This window comes from Pyxicephalus adspersus, chromosome 3, assembly GCF_032062135.1.
Source record: "Pyxicephalus adspersus chromosome 3, UCB_Pads_2.0, whole genome shotgun sequence".
NCBI lineage: Eukaryota > Metazoa > Chordata > Amphibia > Anura > Pyxicephalidae > Pyxicephalus > Pyxicephalus adspersus.
The window spans coordinates 68389179-68411605 of NC_092860.1; the positions used below are offsets into that span (position 1 = coordinate 68389179).

Genomic DNA, 22427 nt, shown 5'->3' on the forward strand with positions numbered 1-22427 from the left:
TGATAACCCACTAAAATCCCTAATTGGGCTTTACATATACACGTTTTGAATGTATACGTATGTATGAAGATGTACTGATTTTATAAATCTTAGTAGTTAACTAAGTTAATAGTCATTATATGTTTTTATCTTTAATTTTTGTATGTTTATATTATTTTCAGAAAACTAAAAAAGATTGAAACAAAAGCAATAGATTTCCATGACATCATCGCTACCTGTTGTCAATATAAATACTATATAGTAGTCATTAGACACCTGGTGGGCCAGTGACAAGGTAAATAATAGAATATCTGGGGGGGGGGGTTTGGTTTTCTATGTAGGCTAACAAAATGATCCACCTAAATGCTATTTTTATCTTCCTATTTTTGTCACTGAAAAAATCTGATTTTACCAGAATCTGAATTTGAAAGACAAGGAAGGAAGCAGGTTTGATCAGACTGTGTGTGAGTGGTTCTCAGCCAACATTACCGTAACTGAGAGATTAACAGAAAATTCTTGGGGTACACTACTAATGTCTGTCGTATCAGGAGGATAATCATACTGGCAAACAGCAGACTTTTAAAGCAGGCTTCTAACAGTACAAGCACTTTATTTTTATTTTCAGTAGTTTCAGTAATAAGGTCTGTTTAATACCATCTGCTTTCTGTGTCAATGGCCCTGATTTATTAAAGTTTTCCAAGGCTGGAGGGAATACACTTTCATCAGTGAAGCTGGGTGATCCAGCAAACCTGGAATGGATTTGGTCCAGTATTCAAAACATTTGCTAGGAAATGACTTTGAGAAAAAAAACATTCCAGGTTTGCTGAATAACCCAGCATCACAGATTAAAATGTATCCTCTCCAGCCTTGGAGAGCTTTAACCTCCCTAGCAGTCTAATTCCCTCAAAATTTACATGCAAAAAGCATTACAATTTTTTGCATTGAAATGTATTTTTCATTGTAGGTTGTAATTCTTAGGCATAACTCACTGATATTTATTAAATTTAATAATAAACTTTAAATAACAAAACATAAATAAAAAAAATGTTCAAACATGCAATGTAACTGTATAGTAGCATATATAATATATATATATTATAAAATTATATAAATATTATATATATATATATATATATATATATATATATATATTTGACTCAATACAGCTATTTTGTATTGAATCCAACACAAAATTATTTAAATTTCCTGCCAATCCTCCCGCCCCCACCAACGCATGTACCAACGCCACCTGGAAACTCCGTAGATCTCGTCTCTGCACTTGACGGCTGGAGATCGGAGGAGGACGTGTCCCCAGGACCTGCGGGGACCAGCAGCACGCCGAGGGACAGAGACAGTACAAGGTAAGTGGGTTTTTTTTAGTTAAAAGTGACCCCATGTGTGACTCGGGATTACCACTTTTTGCAAGTAAAATCCACCCCAAGTCACACTCAGGATAACCGCTAGGGGGGTTATTAAATCAGGCCAAATGTATCAATGTTTTGATGGCTCCCATGCAGTTAGCAATTTTTTGATTTGTTTTAGTCTTGTTGTATTTATTATTATTATTATTATTATTATATATATTATAATAATATATATTATATATATATATATATATATATATATATATATATATATATATATATTATAATAATAATAATATTATTACACAGTATTTATAAAGCACCATCATATTACACAGCGCTGTACATAGGTCCATAGTCATGCCACTAGCTGTCCAACAATGCTCACAAGGTGCTCACAATCTAATGTCTCTACCATAGTCATATGTCATTAATACAGTCTAAGGTCAATTTTGTGGGGAAGCCAATAAACATCTGTTTTTGGGTTGAGGGAGGAAACCCATACCGACACGAGGAGGACCTACAAACTCCATGCAGATAGTGTCCTGGCCGAGATAAATGTACCGCTTTTACATTTAAAAATACTTAATGTTCATATCGCCAGGGAGGTGTGTTTAATAGTGTTTAATAGAAGGACATGTATGTTAAACGGGCTATGTAGAATGTAGAATGTTTTTGAGTATACTATTAGGTAGCAGATTTTCAGATGTCTAGAAACTTGGTTCTGTAGATAATAGTAATGCTTTTTGATCAATATTAGCCGATTTTATGCTAATAGAGTAAACTGTACTAGAAAAAATCAGGAAACAAATTGTTGCTCTCCAGGTCCATGGAATTTCTTGATGTTCAATATGAATGAGAATAGTTTAGGTTTCTTATTCAGGCAATTTTTGGAATCTGAGGGACAGTCGATTGATAAGTAGTGTCCCCTATAATTTCTTGTAACTCCGCAGGTAAATGGTGGCAGGATCAGAGTAAAAAAAACAGGATGGAATCCTGCCTTATGAATGGAGGAAACACTGCATCATAAATAAGAATCTCAATATGTGGGATATATATTTTCTAGCAGTGACCAATAGCCACTGAGTAAGTTGTATGAAGTGCAGTTGCCCCAGTAAAAGCATATTCTGAGTAACAAGTAAATCGTGGCAAGTATATTTATTTTAGGTATCTGATGCAAATGTCTTTGTAGGTTTCTAAGAGTTAGTATGACAGATATCTACTGAAATAAATGGCCACCAATCTTTATTTGTGTAGATGTCATCCATACAACAGCCCAGAAGGTGTAGGTGGCCACGTTTTTTAAATACCTTTCCTGAAAAAAGATGATGTTTGGGTGTGATGGGTATAGATATATTTCTTCATTTTAACAAATAAATTTGATAGGGGATAGATGAGTACAGAGCACCTTGGAAGAATATAAAATGGGCTTGACCTATTTATCCTTACTATTGATTTTCATATATTACCTTCTTGCAAATCTCTGCTTCACCTACCTATATGTACCCTAAAAAAACAAGCTCCTGTCCCACCTACATATCAGACCTGATACACATGTACATCCTAGCCACCCTCTCTGTTTTCCTAATGATCTTCTAATGACTTCCTTGCACATACCTTCTTCCCTTGCATTGCTCCAAGACTTCTCTAGAGCTTCTCTAGAGCCCACTCTCTAAAACGTACATCTCCATCCTGGCTTGCTACCACTTTTCTCAAATGTCCTATTTCTATTGTGTACTGCTCTCCTCCACCAAGCTCTATTGTTCTTGTTTGTCCTTTTCTTTATTTAGATTTGTCATTTTGCGTAATATGTTAGTTCTTTATTATTAATAATAAATAAAATTACCGACAAAGGGTAAGAAATTGGTGATAAGCAAACATTCCGCAGCACAGGGAGGCTACTAAGCTTTAAATACCTGAAAAGGAAAAATATACATAATCACATCAAACACAGAATTGGTTTTAACATTGGTTTTAACTCTTTTTTGGACTCCTTTTTTGCTTTGTTTGTAATAGTTTGTAACTCACAGTGAGGATTTTATACAGTAACTTACACCATGCTGTCTAAAAATATGTTGAGACAAACATCTGTCCTAATTGCATTCATTAAAATAAAGTACCTATTCCATCTTACATACAAATTCAACTTAAGAACAACCCTCCTATCTCGTATGTAACCTGCGTACTATCTGTATTTGAAAGATGAATATGGAATCCCTAACAAACTTGGAGATTTGCACCTGGTTACAGCATGACACACCAATTTCATACAAGCTAGTCTCAACCCATATGTCTGCTCCTCCAATTTCCCCTTTGGTTTGTTTCAATATAGTACTAATAGTCACATACTCTAACTCTAAGGAGTCACAAAAAAATTTGCCTGTTACACTGATTTCATTTTTTTAACAACAGTTATTTGATTCTTATCTACTTTCCAGCCATATACATTTAGATTTGATTTATGTCTCTTTTCATATTAATATAAATATCATTATTGGAAGGTTGTTGAAAGAATGAGACTCACATTCAGTGCCAACTCTGATGATTGGTTCTGCTTCCTCAGGAAAAACAGACATTCCAAGACCTCTCATAATCACAAGGAAAAACCACACGAGCCCAGAGTGTAGGTGCATGGTACACAGACCAATCAAATGCTACAAAACACAAAAAAAAAGAATAACAATATATACCAGAATATAACATAAAATTTACTTTAAACATTTACTTTACATAAAAAGAACTTTTTTAAGTACTTTTTGAAGAGGATTCGGTTGTCTATTGACTACAATTTGTGGAGGTTGAGAGTTTGGGATTTGGGTTGAGAGTTTTTCCTCAGTAAAGGAATACAAAAAGCAAAAAAAACTGAAAAGTAAATGCAGGAACTGGGAATTAAATCTCACACGATCCTTCTAATTTCTATTTATTTCTGGAAAAACACAACTGCAGCATGCAGTTAGTATACAGTTAAATTATTAGTAACCTATATAAAATCCTTTTATCTGCATATATTGAAGGACCACGGAGGTCTAATAGGTTGTGATCATAGGGTTATGTTGCCAAGCACCACTACACAAGCTGCCAGTAGTGAAAAAAATGTACAGCAAACAGTCATAACAAAACAACTAGAGGGCTGTTTTGGGTGTCTTTCAATACAGTTTCCTTCAGTGAAAGCAGAAAAAATGATTTTACAGTGAGTCCTATTCTAATTAAGGAAATTACCAAGTACACACGATAAGTAAACACAAAAAAAAAGGTGGTAGACATGGGGGGGGAGGGGAAGGTGGAAGTGGGTAAAGACTAGAACCAACCTGCAGGGAGTCAATGCTTTATGGGGGGAGGGGGCAGTTTGCATGACTTGCAGAAGAAATCCTTTGCTTAACACATTTGAGCAACATCTTGTAACTCTTTAATGACCAAGACAAACTCTGCAGTTGTTTCTTTTTGCATATCAAAGCACAGCTTGCTCCAGAAGATAATGAATGTTTAGGTTCCATAAAGTTTTTTGTTTTTTTTAACTCACAGTGAGGATTTTATATAGTAACTGACACTATGCTGCCTAATATTATGTTGAGACAAACATCTGTCCTAATTGCATTTATTAAAATATTGTACCTGTTCCAACTTACATACAAATTCAACTTAAGAACAAACCTACAGTCCCTATCTCGTATGTTACATGGGGACTACATGTATTAGGTTTTAGGCTTAAAGGTAAATGTTTTTCTTCACTAAACCACAGGCCCAAAACATGCAGGATAATGGGCTTTACATGTTTGCACTGTAGACCTAATGATCTACTTTTTCAATGTTTTTTGTTATTACTGTGCTGTTCCCCTTTATATGTGCCATGGTATCATTCAATAAAATTATTTTATAATATGATCTGATTTTGCTATACTACAATACCCTAAAAAGCAGTGACTAGGTTCCTAATTCATTATGCCAGTAGATACATGTGTATCTGCTTCATCAAAAGTACTGCTGTTTGCCCAGCATTTGTATAATGTCTACCAACAGTTTGCTTTTGTTTATGTATATAGTTTATATAGAAATAGTTCTGCTTTCGCAATAGGGCACTCTTGTTATTGCAATATGCTTTTCTTTGTCTGCATTTGATGACAATGTTTTCTCGCCCGATAATCGGCATCGGCCAGATATCGGGCGAGAATCTGGAGTGTGTACAGCCCAGGTCGTTCATCGTCCGTGGATCCGTCCTGGCGGATCCACGGACGATGAACGATGAGTGGTCCTAATGCAAGGGAAGGGGGAGAGCGCGCAGCAGGGTGCTGCTCCATGCTGCTTGCGGTTCTTATCGTTGGAAAGGATCGTGAAAGATCCTTTCCAACGACAAGAATTGCACGTGTGTATGCGGCTTTAATCTCCTAGAGCTTAGAAGAAGTAGGTGGTGTTTGTTATAACATACACATTTTTACTGCTGCTGATGCATCCACATCTCTGTTTTATTCAAGCCTATCCAAGCATCGTTGGTATGTAAATGTATGTAATGTAAATGTAAAAAAAAAATTAAATTTGTAAAACTATCTTGTTGTGTTTTTGTTAATTTTTTTGAGATAATGTGGTTCTGGTACGAACTTAAGGAATTGTGTGCTGTTACATATTGACTGTTTATACAACTTTATTCTGTTTATGAATTTAAGTATGTTTGAACTGTACATTTGTTCCTTCTCAATTATACACATTAAACAATTTTCTAGAATTTACACCGTGTGGTTAGTGGGAGACAAGTTAACTTTCTGTCAAACTATTTTGGATAATGAGAAGGGCAGAACATATGCATATTACATCACCTTTAAAATTTGCTGCCCTTACTGGACCTAAAATGAATAAGTGTACCCTAACATCAACTGATCAAATCCTCTTCTGGCTCTCCTAAAAGAGAACTTGTCACGGATAATAGGGAGGGGAGGGAAACAGAAAGGTAAATACAAGGGACTAGGCCTCCAATGGCTAGGGAAAAGGGAATGGTCACCCCTTACAGACACCCTAACCAAGCTCTAACTCCTGACAGTATGAATATCCCGATGGTGGGAATACTCATACACGGGAACCTAAGCCCTAGTAGCCCTGAATAGCCCTAGGAGTAGTGACTGGGCTTGAGACCACTGGTTCCTTCCCTGATGAAAGAACCAGTGTCCCCCTGAGGCCTAGTAACAACGAAAGAACAACAAAACACCAAAAGTAGTTCAACTTATCTTAATAGCAAATAGAGAAGCAGGAACTCTGGAGAGGACAACACACCAGCTCTTCACATCCCAGAAGTGAATATCAACCGCATAGCATGAAGTGTGAGGCCAGACTAAATGGAGGAGCAGTAATTACCATCAGCTGCAGCTGATTCAAGGGGTGTGGTCATTACAAACAACAACACAGAAACAAGTAAAAACAAAGAGACTGTCAGATAACCTCACGTGCACCTTGTCTCACAGATCTTCTAACCTCAGTCACGGAATGGACCATGACAGTACCCCCCTTCTACGAGTGGCCTCCGGACACCCAGGACCGACCTTATCCGGATTAGCCCTGTGGAAAGCTTTCACTAGACGACTATCATTAAGTCGGTCGCTGGAACCCACATTCTCTCCTCCGGACCGTACCCCTTCCAGTGAACGAGATACTGGAGAGATCTGCGGAGAATTCGGGAGTCCAGTATCCTGGCAATCTGAAATTCTAGATTACCGTCCACCATGACAGGAGGGGGAGGCAAGGAAGACGGTTCCACTGGTTCGACATATCTCTTCAACAGTGATTTATGGAACACATTATGAATCTTTAACGCCTGTGGAAGTTCGAGACAAAAGGCAACCGGGTTAATAATGGCGGAGATCTTATATGGACAAATAAACCTTGGACCCAACTTCCAAGAAGGTACTTTCAACCTAATGTTTCTTGTGGACAGCCACACAGAATCACCCACTCTTAGGTCTAGACCACTCATACGTCTCTTGTCAGCCATACGTTTATACTTGTTGTCCATCTTTTTTAAATTATTTTGAATTTTATGCCAAATAGATAACAAAGAAGAGGAAAATCTTTCTTTTAAGGAATGCCTGAAGTCTCAGTACCAGAAAATGTGCCAAATTGGGGATGGAACCCATATGCCTCCAAAAACGGCGACTTATCAGTGGACTCCTGCCTACGTTTTTTTATGGCAAACTTGGCCAAAGACAAATATGAAGACCACTCCTCGCGATTCTCTGAGACAAAACATCTCAAATAAATCTCCAGATTCTGGTTAGTGCATTCAGTCTGTCCATTCGACTGAGGATGAAAGGCCAAAGAGAAGGACAATTGTACCCCCAGACGAGTACCCACCAGAATCTACGAGAGATGAGATCGACCGTGGATCTGTTCCCAGATCGTAATTCGTAAGGAACAAACAACTTTCCCAAAGGACAAGAATCCAGTGCATCTCCCTGGGCCTCCAATACCTCTGCCTTAATTAAGATCGGGATAAAGGGCGGATATTACTACCCCTTCAGACAATATCGGACCAGGATCTTCCAAATCACCCCCCCCCCCCAGCCAGGAAAGCTACGCGACAAAGCCGTCCGCCTTGACGTTCTTAACCCCAGGGCGATAGGTGACAATGAAATTGAACCTGGTAAAAAACAACGACCATCTGGCTTGCCTTGGGTTCAGACGTTTAGCTGACTCCAAATACGCCAGATTTTTGTGATCCGTAATAGGATGAATTGCTCCTTCCAACCAATGACGCCATTCCTAAAGAGTCAACTTAATGGCCAGCAACTCTCAATTACCTACGTCATAATTTCTCTCTGCATTAGAGAGTTTTTTAGAGAAGAAAACACATGGGCGCCATTTACTAGGTGAAGGATCCTGCGATAAGACTGCTCCTACCCCTACTTCAGATGCGTCAACTTCCACAATAAATGGTTGTGACACATCTGGTTGCACCAGTATAGGAGCAGAAGCGAAACACTCCTTAACAGCTGAAAAGGCTTGTAATGCCGCCTCCGACTAGGCTGAGAAATCTGAACCTTTCCTCGTCATGTCCGTTATAGGTTTAACCACAGTCAAGTAGTTCAAAATACAATTACGGTAGTAATTTGTGAACCCCAAAAATCGCAAAAGTGCTTTCAGATTTTTGGGTTGATCCCAGTCCAACACCGCACGGACTTTTTCAGGATCCATACGAAAACCTGAAGATGAGATTAAGTAACCCAGGAACTGCACCTCCGGAACAGCAAAAACACACTTCTCCATCTTCGCATACAATTTATTTTCTTTAAGGATCTGTAACACTTGTTTCACGTGATCCTGATGAGTCACCATGTCTGGAGAATAAATTAGTATATCATCCAGATACACCACAACAAACCTTCCCACCAGATGATGAAAGATGTCATTAATGAAATGTTTAAAAACCACAGGAGCATTGGTTAACCCAAACGGCATGACTATATTTACAAAATGACCCTCAGGGGTATTAAAGGCCGTCTTCCATTCATCTCCTCTCTGATCCTTACCAGATTATACGCCACTCTCAAATCCAACTTAGAGAACACCTTGGCGCGAAAAAATCCGGGATTAAAGGAAGGGAGTAAGGGTCACGGACAGTAATATGGTTAAGCTCACGGAAGTCCAAACATGGCCTCAGAGTTCTGTCCTTTTTCTTAACAAAGAAAAACCCGGCGGCTACTGGAGATTTGGATGGTCTAATATGACCTTTAACCAAAAAAACAATCCCTTCTTATGCCCAAAGTTCTTATTCCCAGGTCAGAGGTAGCTCCCCCCAACTGCATAGGTTCATCACTGGACATGAACTCAAGCTCTCTCCACCCAACGTGTCAGAGGAGGCCGCCATCCTATATGATTGTACGTCCTGGGATTAAGGAACCTTAGATCTCTCCCTCAGGCGTCTATCCATACGTACAGCAAGGGACATAGCCGCTTCCAATGACCCAGGATATTCGTGAAACGCCAATGCGTCCTTCAGGCTCTCAGATAGCCCTTGACAGAAATGACTACGGAGAGCAGGATCATTCCACTCAGTATCCGTAGCCCACCTCCTTAATTCAGAGCAATAGGTCTCCGCAGAACAATTTCCCTGCTGGAAGCCACGCAACTTAGTCTCGGCCAGGGAGACCCGATCTGGGTCATCATAGATAAGACCTAGCGCTCTGAAAAATTAATCTACCAACCGGAGGGACTGAGATCCGGTCGGCAACGAAAAAGCCCAAGACTGAGTGTCACCTTTAAGCAATGAGATGATAATACCCACTCTTTGACTCTCGCCCCCAGAAGAGTGTGGACGTAGTTTAAAGTATAGTTTGCACGACTCCCTGAACCAAATAAAATTGTTGCTTCCCCCGGAAAATCTGTCTGAGAGCGCCACCTTGGGTTCAGGGCTAGCCTGATTCCTGCTGTCAGAACCAGCTGCCTGTGGTCTCTGTATGTGTGAGACGGTCGTGCGGAGGTCAGCTACCTCCAAAGACAGCCCCTGCAGTTGTGCGACCAGTGCAGAGATAGTATCCATAGCTGCACTGACACAAACAAAAATAGCGGTTTGGGCGGTTGATAATGTCACGGATAACAGGGGAGGAAAACAGAAAGGTAAATACAAGGGACTAGGCCTCCAATGGCTAGGGAAAAGGGAATGGTCACCCCTTACAGACGCCCTAACCAAGCTCTAACTCCTGACAGTATGAATATCCCCTGATGGTGGGAAAACTCATACACGGGAACCTAGGCCCTAGTAGCCCTGAATAGCCCCAGGAGTAGTGACTGGGCTTGGGACCACTGGTTCCTTCCCTGATGAAAGAACCAGTGTCTCCCTGAGGCCTAGTAACAACCAAAGAACAACAAAACACCAAAAGTAGTTCAACTTATCTTAATAGCAAATTGAGAAGCAGGAACTCTGGGGAGGACAACACACCAGCTCTTCACATCCCAGAAGTGAATATCAACCGCACAGCATGAAGTGTGAGGCCAAACTAAATGGAGCAGCAGTAATGACCATCAGCTGCAGCTGATACAAGGGGTGTGGTCATTACAAACAACAACACAGAAACAAGTAAAAACAAAGAGACAGTCAGATAACCTCACGTGCAGTTTGTCTCACAGATTTTCTAACTTCAGTCACGCAAGGGACCGTGACAGAACTAAAATTTTGTATACTGCTTACACTTCACAAGGCAAACTACCCTGCACTTTTTCACCAGATTTAAAATGACCTAGAAATATCATCTTCCTCTCCTCCATCTTGGTTTGGAAGGATTGCCTTCCTCAATCAAAGATCAAACTTCTACAAATTAGGATTATGCAATTTATATCTGGTACATTGTCCACACAAAACCATCTGGGGGGGGGGGGGGGTGTCTGGAAATACCTAACTGCCTGTTTTACCAACAAGGAGCTCAGATAGTTCAAGTAGCATTGAGTACATTTTCATTAAGGTACTATCATGCCCCTCTGTGTTTAGAACAACTATGATGTGGATACCAGCCAAGCTTAGGCCAGCAAATTTATGTCCCCCACTATTTTATTAGCTATGTGGGCAGGACAGTTTTTTTTTTCTCCCATAGGCCAGCTACCTTGTACTGCCCCCCTAATGCCTTGAAATGAGGAATTAAGGCTATGGTACAATTGAGATGAGGTTGCAGTGCTGTGAAGTTACTGCTTTCTCATGCCAGGGAATTGTTGCCTTGGAGGAGATGCTAGCTTATCACGCCAGCAGCTTCAAAGAGAATGAATAGGGGCAAGAATAAGTAGTACAGTTCCACAGACAGCCAGCCACTCTCAAATGTGCACATGATTGTTTCCTTAAGAACAAGCAGTGTGATGTGAATTACTCATAGAAAGCCGCCCCCTATCACCACGAACACCTAGTGCCAGACAGGCGCAGCATCCCGCTGACACCCAGAGGCGATAAGAAGATCACCGCTGCAGCATGTGGCTTCCAAAATGGCGCCAGGCCCAGGAGACAGCATGGCTTTAGGGCCCCAACACAATGAGTCTGAATCATTTCTTCATGGCTCTCCTGTTATCCCTCCTTTTCCTGGACCAGAGCAGGATGACATTACTGCAGCCCTTAACATCCTGGAAAGGATTCACTTTATGCTACATGCAGCCTTACACACACAGTTCAAGAAATTAGTAGACCATTTCTCCCAAGACATTAGGGAGCTCTTCCACTGTACATCACAGCTTGTTGGGCGTCTGCATGACACTACAACTGTCCTAGCACGAGGAAGACATAGATTTTCTGAAATCAGTGACACAAACCCTCTATTACAAGTTGGGAGAGATGGATAACAGGGCACGCTGCACTAACATTCGAATCCAGAGGCTTCCAGAATCAATTGTTGATCTTACATCCACAGTCAAGGCGCTGTTGCAAGAATTAGCACCAGAGACTCCGATTGATAGGCTGGAGCTAATCATATCCACAGAGCCCTCACCAAACACCACCCTTTTGGTCTGCCATGTAGACAGGAGAAATGGTTGCCTGGCAGAAGGCAAAATGATGGTTCTGCAATGGAGTGACAAGAAAGATGTGTGCCTAATGAGTACAGGCATTATGGCCACCACTGTTATGGTACTACATAAAGGTGGGAAAGAAATAATGAAGCCACAAGTAGTGATAGACCACAATAACACCATGGGAGGTGTTGACAGAGCTGATCAACCAATGACATTCTACCCAGCAATGAGAAAACCCCAAAAGAAGTACTACAAAAATATCTTAAGGCATCTTGTTGAGCAATGCTTGTAGAATGCCAACATTCTCTTCAAACAAAAGTGACAGGCCTGTGAGACATTCTTACTTTATTTGTAAAGTTTCTGAATGTATTGTCATAAACCAGCAAACACCATCAATGGCCGTGAATAGACCTGGACGTCGTGCTGTTGCAGTTGTCAACCTGGAACACCTGACCGGTCGTCACTTCACGGACTACATCCCACTAACCGAGATAAAGGCAGCGCCTACAAGGATGTGCGTGGTTTGTTGCTTAAAGGGAGATGACAGTGGAAAGCAGGTCAGAAAGGAAACCGGTTCTACTGTCCTGATAGTGACATCAGACTTTGTGCAGTCCCATGTTTCAAAATTTACCATACCCGGGATGTCCACTAGACCAATATGCAGTGTCCACTAATTTATTAATATTATTGCACCCTTGTCTGGACAAATGTCCGTGTTTTTGATTTGATTAAATTAGTAAATTAAATGTATTGTTGATATAAATGTTTCATTATTTTTTATAATTATTATAATATAATTTATGATTTGTGTTTCAATGTGTATTATACCCATACGTTATTCCTAAGAATTACACGCCTACAATATTATATAATATAATAAAAATACTGACATAATTAGACCACCTGGGAAGTTAGGCAAGTTGCAAACAGACCTAAAAACATATGATTTTCTGCTTCTATCCTGGTTGCTAGAATCAATACACTCAAAATGGATATTTTGCCCAAACTGCTATATATTTTCCAGACAGTTCCAATATATTTACCACTATTATACCTACATAGGATGCAGCAAATGTGTAGAAACTTGCTCTGGAAAAAGAAAAGACCTAGAATAGCATTACACTATCATACCAGACCTAAATCTATGGGGGGCGCAGGTGTTCCAGATATCATCTCTTATTATAGAGCTGCAATAGTTTTATGTCTGGCCGACTATTAGATCTCTGTTTGCTTCCTGGGTTGAAAGATCTCTTCTCTATCTTAGATATCCATTACCAAATATCACCTCAAACTTACTGAAAGTCCGGGATATGCTCCTTATAGTAGTTCACCTTTTGTTAAAAATAGGACCCATGACCCCTATATTTGACAACACCACATTTCCTTCTGTGATGGGCACCAACAACTTTTTATCTCGGTCAGCCAAGGACGATCAGCATGCTTACAATATATTGCAAAATGGGCGATTGCTTCCTTTGACCTCCCTTGATATCCGGATAAGCGGGAAGCCATTGTCCTGGTTTTTACACAGTCAGCTGTCTTCCTTTGTACTTACCAACCTCAATTCATTACATACCATACGTAGGAATCCTAATCCTACAATCTTTGAGAATATAGTTAGTGCAAAAACTGGATCGACACACGTTTAATCCCTGTGTATTATTAATATTATAATAATAAACAGGATTCATAAAGCGCCAACATATTACGCAGCCAATCTCTGTGCTCACACTTAATTTTAGTAATAATAATGACCTTGTTTAACCACCAATTGTCACGCACAGAGAGACAGGACCACTAGGGGGTGCTACGGCTTGCATGGAGGTGGTGTGACCCCTAAGAAGGGCCAAGGCGCAGAGTCTAAGCAGTAACCAGGTCTTGTCCAGAGCCACTGATGGTGAGGATGTTGCGCGGCTAGTTACTGCCAGGTTGCGGTCCTTGCGCACACCAAGGTGGGCAAAACACAGTACCAAATCACAAAGCAGAAGGATAGTCAAGGAATGTCGGGTCGACACAGACAGCAAGCAGGAGAGGTCAGGTCACACGTAAGGGTTTAAATACTAGCTATCCAGGAGACAGACACAAGTGACGCAGGGGCTACTGCGGGCACAGGGAACACAGGAGACACTGGAAGCAACAGGAGGCAAAGGTGACTCAGGGATATCCATGGACAGACACAAACACTGGTACAGCACAAGGAAGTTGGCTGGAAACCAACAGACTAGTAAATGAGGGGTTATCGCAAGAGCCAGAGGAAACACTGAATTAGCCAACAGGTGTACAGGAACTGGCTTAACAGAACTAGAGGCTCGGCACCAGTGGAGCCATCTTTGTTAAAAATAGGACCCATGACCCCTATATTTGACCACACCACATTTCCTCCTGTGATGGGCATCAACACCTTTTTATCTTATAAAAGACAAGAAGGATAACCAAGGGAGCTTTTATCTAGTGATAATTTGGTTGCCAAGCCTATTTTATCATATGAATTGATAAGAGAGGTAGGTCAGAAGAAGAGAGTAAATATCAGAGAAAGGCTTTTTTGGCAAATAAAACATATAGTATTTACTTCTTTCGGCAGTTCATAGCATTGAACAAAAGTCCACTAGTTATAGGAAAAAATAAATCAAAATATATAGTAATTAGCTGACTGCATATTCCCAAGATTCAATAATAACTGCCCTAGTGTTCCCAATGCGTTTCGCCAATATGGCTTCCTCAGGGGATTTGAAGAGACCAGTTTTAAGGAGGTCAGATAGTATTTGGTAGCCCAAATATTCCATAAGGTGGAGTATTTGATTTATCCAATTGTGACTGTGTAAGATGGTGGGAAGGTATGAAGTGGCATCAAAGTAATAGTGATTATTTAAAGATTGTGTATATAATAAGGAGGTTTGCTAAAGAAGTCAGCAAACATTGTTCAAATTTGAGGGTATAGAAGTTATGAAAGTACAGTATTCAAAATTTCCGTACCAAAGTTTACTTACGAGCAAAGTAAGCTTATGGCAGGCTCTTAATATTCCAGCTCCAATTCAAATAAATATCATACCTAAATACGGAATATCTTTGTATTCCTTAGTACTAACAATTTACACATAAATTAATTAATTCTCTTGGATCCTCATATAGGATCATGTTACTAATAACACTACAAACTTTGGTACTGAAATTTGGAATACTGGAGTGGGAGAAAGTGTTCATACTAACACATAAAATGGCGCTCCTATGTAAGGCAGAGAAGACCAACAATAAAATTCTTTCTAGACAGTACCTGTGCCCAGCAGACTTACACCGTATGTCCTCATCCTCTTCTGATAGATGCAGGAGCTGCCAAAACCAAAGGGGTACTATGAAACATATCTGGTGGGAATGCCCAGAAATACATCATCTACAACTCTACAACTGTGTAAGGGGTTCTGATGTACATAACACACCCAAAGTTACCCTGTTGTCAACGATACCAGGATCAATAAAGTCTACCAAAAGAGATGTCCTACGCCATTTTCTTATGGCGGCTAGGGCTATAATTCCCAGAATAAGTAAACAGTCAACAGCACCATCCATAAGAGATTGGCTGATAGAGCTGAAAAAGATCGAGCACATGAAATGACTTGTGGCAGAGGACTTGGATATGATGGAAAAATATAGGATTGCATGGTCAGCTTGGGAATCATGCTCCCCCTTCCCCCATTTTGCCACCAGGCTAGCTTCCTAATTTGTCCTTCCCAAAACTTCAGCCCCCACCTCACCCTCTGCTCCCGAACCGAAATACTAGGGCTACTTATACCTCCTTTTTCTTCTCCCTAATACCCTCAGGGGGGAATTTACACATAACACTGGGATTATGGGTTGTAGATCTCACTATATATAACACTAAGTGTTACATGCATTAAAACATAAGGTATAACATGTAAAGTAGCAGTTGATCTTGAGGTGAACTAGTTTTTACAGACAAATGTATTTTTGTATATTTAGAAGTGATGTTTCCCATGTATCTAAAACTATACTCTCAATGAACGTACCACAACATACCCCCCCCCCCCCCCACACACACACACACACACACACACACACACCTACTTCCCATAACTTTCCCTATGTTTCTTCCCCATCCAATATTACTGTTTGCCCCTGACTCATAATGTTCAGTTTTGTGTAATTTGTGCAATTTTATACTGTTTATGTGTATGGATATTTTTCTGTGTTAGTTATTTGTGTGTTTTCAAAATGTAAAACTCAATAAAAATGATTGAAACAAAAAAAGCTAGAACAATTTTCACTTCTTCCCCTATATTGAAACATCCAGACACTTCCCATTTTAATGCAGGCCCTAAATCTTTACTTATTTTTTAGAAAAGTGAATTCTGCCAAAAACTTGCCTATTAAGTCTGCTTTGGAAAGACACTTACCTAGAAATCTCCTACCTACCTACCTAGAAATCTCTAGTGTTTGTTCTCGAGTAGTGGCATGTCTCACCACTGGCAGGGTATTTTGACATGTCCAAGATGTTGACTCTGCATCAGCAAACCTTTTGGTGGCCAGATTTCCAAGGATTACAAATTGATTGTTTCCTCCTGTTCCATATGTACCTGTTCCAAAAATAGAGCTACACTCAAGGGAATTCTGCCAAAAACTTGGCTTTTAAGTCTGCTTTGGAAAGACACTTACCTTTCTAGATACAGCTAACCTTTAACACCCTTTTCTCTAGTTTTGGTTTACATGTGCCTTTCTGACCAGGGCCCAAGAATTCCAAACCCAATGCATTTATCCTGCATGTTGGTTAGAAGAACCTGTCTTACTTAAACCAGATGTCAAAAATTTCTTTGTCCAGACCAATCTTCTAAATCAAATCAAACAAGCTACTAAAATGCACCTATTACTTTTGCTTTCCATCTTCAATGAAATCAGGATCTGTTAATGCAGCAGGATAGGATCTATGTACCTAGAAATCTCTAGTGTCTGTTCTCGAGTCGTGGCATGTCTCACCACTGGCAGGGTATTTTGACATGTCCAAGATGTTGACTCTGCATCAGCAAACCTTTTGGTGGCCAGATTTCCAAGGATTACAAATTGTTTGTTTCCTCCTGTTCCATATGTACCTGTTCCAAAAATAGAGCTAAACTCAAGGGCTTGCTTCAACCACATCCAGTTCACAACCCACCCCTGGATTATGCTTGCACTGAACTTATTGTGATGGCTGATAGACTCTCCAAGATGGCCCACATTCTTTAAATAAAGGGTATTTTATCAGCATCTACCCCAGCAGAGGTTTTTAAAAAAGGTTGTTTAATTTCATAGCATCCCTGACTGGAGCATAACTGATAGGGGTGCTCAGTCCACTTCCAGGTTCTGGCAGGAATTTTGTGAGAAGCTACAGATCCAGTTTCTCTCTCTCTTCAGGATATCATCCTCAGACTAATGATTAGACTGAAAGGACAAATCATTTCTTGGAACCAAATTGAAAATATTTTACTTAATTGTAGTGCCCTCCTCATAATACCAGGATTCTCTTTCCATACATTCCTGCACATCCAAATTCATGTTCTTTACCAATACTGTTTACATCCAGCTACACACTGACTTCTTTATTTGTTTGAGAACCTGCCAGTTAGGGAAGACTGTGAGTGGACAAAAAGGAAAGGAAAAGAAGGCAAGATCCACAGTGCCACACACAAACATGAATGCTTCCATACATATTATGGATGTTTTATTTTTCAAAAATGCAAGCTGAAATAGCCAGTGCCACTATGAGAACTGACGTTTCAATGCAAGTAAGTGGGAATAGACATAATGAGACTGATTTTAGAGTTTAGGTCTGACAGCCTATTCATTTGGAGAGAAATGTTTTTAAAACCAATATTAGTCACCACATTATTCTTTAATTAAATATGTCTAAGGCTTCAACTCCATCTAAGCTCTTGGCTACCTGTTTGTAAGATTGATAAGAATATAGTTTTAGCATAGGCCAGCAGATTGCTCCAAGCAGTAGAATTGAGGTGGGGTTTCCTATGAGATGGTTGCGTTTTTTTTCTAGCTATGTATTGTCACAACTGTCCATTTCATCCAGATATTGTCATGAATGCCATGACATTTTTTGTTTGCATATTATAACTTTTGTTTGGTATTCACATAATATTACAGTTGCTAGTTTATTTTCTGAATACTGTCAGAATTGCCATTTTGTTGTTTTCATATAATAACAAATACTGCTTTATGGTCCCCATATTGTCTCAGTTGCTTGTTTGTTACCCCCATATGGTCACAATTACCTGTTTAAAACCATCTGTATGTCCCAATGTGGAATGGTGTAGTTGCTTTGCATAGAGCACATTATTTACGTATTGTCGAGGTAAAGAAAACCTATACTAAAGGATGATGACCTTAATTTTAGGGTTAAGAACATATACTAAAGGATTATGAAAGCTTCAGTAATGTTAGTCACACACCGGAAACAAGCATGCAGCTACCCATCACACAATTTGTGCTACGTTTACCATCACTACTACAGACTATCATTGCTTCATTGGGATTTGAACTCCAGACTTACCCTAATTCTTAGACAGTTCTACAGGTCCCTTACATGCTCTGGAAATGCTTACTTGAATTTTACCACACATTATGAGCTTCCAAATTTAGAAGCTACAGCAAATCAGACACAGCCCGCCTCATTTATTGACATTATCTAAACATATCCTTTCCAACCTTGTCCTTGGAGTACACCCTTCACCACATATCAGATTATTGAAATTTGGGGGCTCAGTTCTACATGCAGCTTCCTGTTTTCTGAAAGCTATGTACACTACCCTATTGGCCCCTCATACTATCCATAATGTGGATTGCATAAAAAACATAGAAACTCAATAAAGTATGTGGGTCTAGAATTAGGCGTATATTAAAACAGAAAAAGTTTATTCATTAGAATTAACATATTTTTTAAGGGAACAATAGAGACCTCTTCATAGTCACATATTGACATTCCACTATTACACTGATAGCACCACCATCACCACTGTAATGCTACTTCTAATCTTCAGAGCACACTCCAGTAAAGAGAACCAACTTCAACATTGTTACCAAGGTGATAGGGATGGGAATTGTGTGTGACACTTCTTAGTCTCCACTCTGCAGAGAGCACCTGGGCTTAAATGGTGGAAATAATAGTCAATTTAGCCTTAGGGTCTGTAGCAGGCATAGCACTGCTGCATAATCCGTGTTGACCATCATCTGGGCTGGGTGTAAATGTAAGTATAGCTGGTAGTGGCACTGCTATAATGGAACTGTTTCTGCATTCCCCTCCCATAATTATGCACTCAAGGCTGCTCTTTGTATGCCTGTGGGTCTTCTCAGCCCCCTGGCTCCTTGTACTGCTTCTCCAAGTCTAAGCTCTGCTGCCTCTGCTGCAATCAATATCAAATTCTGGTATTTATACTGCTATATTCATAAATGAAGATAGGGCTAGAATAATTTGGATTATTTATATCAGCCTGCGTTTAAAGCAAAACCTTAAGTGAGCTGCTGCTACCAGAAAACTGCTAGTAACAAAGTTTTAATCATACTGATTCAATAATGCATAGCTAGCAACAAAATTATTATCCTTTCAGTCACATTCTGCTGCTACTAAGAAATGGATATATAAATTATACCACAGAGAAAATGCATCCATTTTTTTTCCAAAGCAGCCTACTATAATTCAGTATATAAAATACAGGCCATTATTCCCTGCATTAAGCAAAGTGCGTACAAACAGGATACATGAATAGGGTGGTGGCCAAGTGCAGTTATTGTATATTCTAAGAGATGTAAGGCACACATTTCACAATTACAATCTATGTCTATGTTATACTACAGCAATACGATCATTCCAGCAGCTCTATATGTGGGGTCGATTATACAAAGACTGATCCTTTACAGTGACACGTACATGAAGCAAATCAATTCATAAAATATTACATTAGCAATCTGTATTGGGGTGGTACTGAGTATGATAAAAGTGAAATACAATATGATGGGTAACTAAAATTTGAGGAATACAATGTTCGGTACAATTTATTTAAACCACAAATAAAGGAGCCTAGAGAACAGAAATACATGCAGACAGGCGAATCAGGGCAAACAAAACAGCTATCCCCAGACATATGTACTGAAGTGAATACATTAATAGTATCAACAGAGAAGCCTCTCACGCTGCACCGTGACATCATAGAGGGTTACACAGCGTTAGAAGAGGCCTGTATCACATCATCTTACAGTCATAATGATATGTTGAAAGAAGTGTACCTTGTGTCTTCGTTACATAATGCATCAGCTATATATCCGGCCAGTGTCAATCTCTCCAGAGCTGGGCACCCGCACACAATCACATGGTGCTGTCAGGTCTAGTCAGACGTTATGCTGGATGTCTTCGTGGGCGTCAGTCTTGAATTCCCAGCTTTTTTAATTCTGCCCTCTATGTGAGATTAAAACCCCTTAATCCATATTTTCTGAATTTGACATTTTCGTGTATGTTCTGCTTACAACAACCTCGAATCCTTTCTCTCATCCGCCTAGCTTCTTTTTCTTCTCACCAGCTATCGTTCGGTAAATCGCTGTCTAAGTGAGCCCTCCCCTTTTTAGATCGCTCAATATAGCTCTCACCTACTCTATATGTGGGGAAACATTAGCGAATAATAATTACTTATTGTAGATAGGGTTTTTTTGTCACTGTTTGGTTTTTCATTAAGTTTACATTCTTTTAAATCATAATTTATTTTGCTACATTGCACCAGCTAGAAAAACAGCCCTAGTGCTCACCTCATCTCTGGAGCTGTATTCCACAGACATGAAGTGAAATTAAACCTTTTTTTCAAAAATTGCCATCAGGCAGGTCCTTTATTGCAGAAATCACAAAAGATGTCCCTTCTGCAATAAAATACCCTTACCTTCCTTGTCACAATTTTTTAAGTACACTCACCATTACGTCATGGGTGCCAACATCTTTTTTCTTTTCCGGGTTTCTATCTTCAGCCATCTTAATTGCCCAGGATAATGTAACTTCCACAGGAGTTGCATGGAAACTCAGGATGCACACTCCCAGTTTAGCATTTTTTGATACCTCAAAAGAGCCAGATCAAACAGGTAAATGTTTTACCACAGAAGCAACATCGCTTCTCTGTTTCTACAATAAAGCCCTGCCTAATCACAAATTTTGATATACATTCCAGTGCAGCTTGTAGCCCTACAAATAATACAGTGCACAGAGCACAGCAGTAGAAGGTACTATTTTAAGCAACAGTGATAGATTTTTTGTTCCCGTGAGGCTTGGTGAAAGTGAGTCTAATCAGCAGTGAGGACAAAATTGGAGCTGGAATCATGCTCCCCATTCACCCGTAGTCAGTGCTCAAAGAGGTCAGGGCCAGCATGTCCAAAGTCCAGCCTGGGGGTCAATTGCAGCCTGTGTTCAGATTTCCACCGGCCTGCAGCCTCTGTCATAAAATCAATAATATGCGGCCCGCCAGCACTGTTGACCACAGTATAAAATACACACTGTGATAGATGGCAAAGGGATGCTTACAGGGCAGATTACAAGCAGCAGACTCCAAAAGTCCAAAATAACAGCAGTTTTTATTTGTTTAGGCAAGTGTCACAGAACACTCTCCAGCAACTCACAACAAAACAATAAACAGTAGCCCGGCTGGGTCTCTGGCTACCTCACTTGGTGCCATCTCTTCCTAACACATACACTATATCAGTGCTGTTAACTCGCAACTTTGTAGTACTGTTTGACTGCTGGCTCTCCTGGAACCCTCTGGCTCTCTAAGCCTGGAAAACTCTGGCTCTCTCTAAGCCCGGAACGCTCTGTCTCTCTCTTCAGCCTGGAACCCTCTGCTTTCTCTCTTCAGCCTGGAACCCTCTGAATCTCCAAATCAGGATTGGGTTGGGCCAAGGTACCCACCGTTTCACTCCCTAGGCTGGCTCCAGGGCCCTAAAGAACCTGTTTTTTCCTTCTAAGAAACCCTTTACACCAAGAATCAACATACTCTTTCCCTGGGACCTTTAACATTTTCCTGACACTTTTGGCACACTCTGTCACAACGCATTCAAAAAAGCTATTTTATATTTCATTAGAATTGATCAACCCCTTTGCAACTATCGGACGGCTACATGGCGGGAATAATGGGCAGGATGGGAGTCCCCATGTCCCACAGGGAATCCCCTACGTCAATTTAGTGGACGTAAGCTATGTGGGACCTGCACAGACCATGCCCACTCTGATTCCAGGAGTGTGCTTTGCATGACACTGACACTGGACTCTGTGCACAGAGAATCCCTCACGTCACCCTAGTGGGCATGTGCTGTGTGGGTCCCACGCAGACCACACCCACACTAACCCTGAGTAAGTGCTGAATGGTGATCCCCCACACATTTTCACCTCACCAAATCTTGCCTTTTTTTGCCTAGAGTAATTTACTGGCAACCATCTTGGCCGCGATGGTCACCGAGAGCAGTAGCAGTGTGTAGCCTCTGGTCAGCTATCGCCAGGGAGACCCCATTGGTAAGAGTCATGGAGAGCTAGGTGTAGTGCATCATCATTGCCACCCAGAAGTGTACAATTTTTGTGAATGGAGTACTGACAGGCAGTAG

General features: G+C 40.3%; 1 protein-coding gene across 6 annotated transcripts in view; it reads right to left on the bottom strand.

Annotated features, from left to right (window-relative positions):
* SEMA6B (semaphorin 6B) overlaps positions 1-20832 on the bottom strand; it is a 251243-nt gene extending 230411 nt beyond the window's left edge. For 3 of the 6 annotated variants that reach the window (XM_072405052.1, XM_072405057.1, XM_072405051.1), the window contains exons 1-2: positions 20758-20832; positions 3868-3997 (exon numbers count right to left, since the gene is read on the bottom strand). In XM_072405052.1, the coding sequence (XP_072261153.1) occupies positions 3868-3997; positions 20758-20814 (187 nt within the window). In that variant the 5' untranslated portion in view covers positions 20815-20832. Of the gene's footprint in view, positions 1-3867; positions 3998-15078; positions 15135-20084; positions 20381-20757 lie in introns of those variants that run through there. The other 3 variants (XM_072405055.1, XM_072405053.1, XM_072405056.1) reach the window with 3 other exon arrangements.
* Between the last annotated feature and the right edge of the window lie 1595 nt (positions 20833-22427).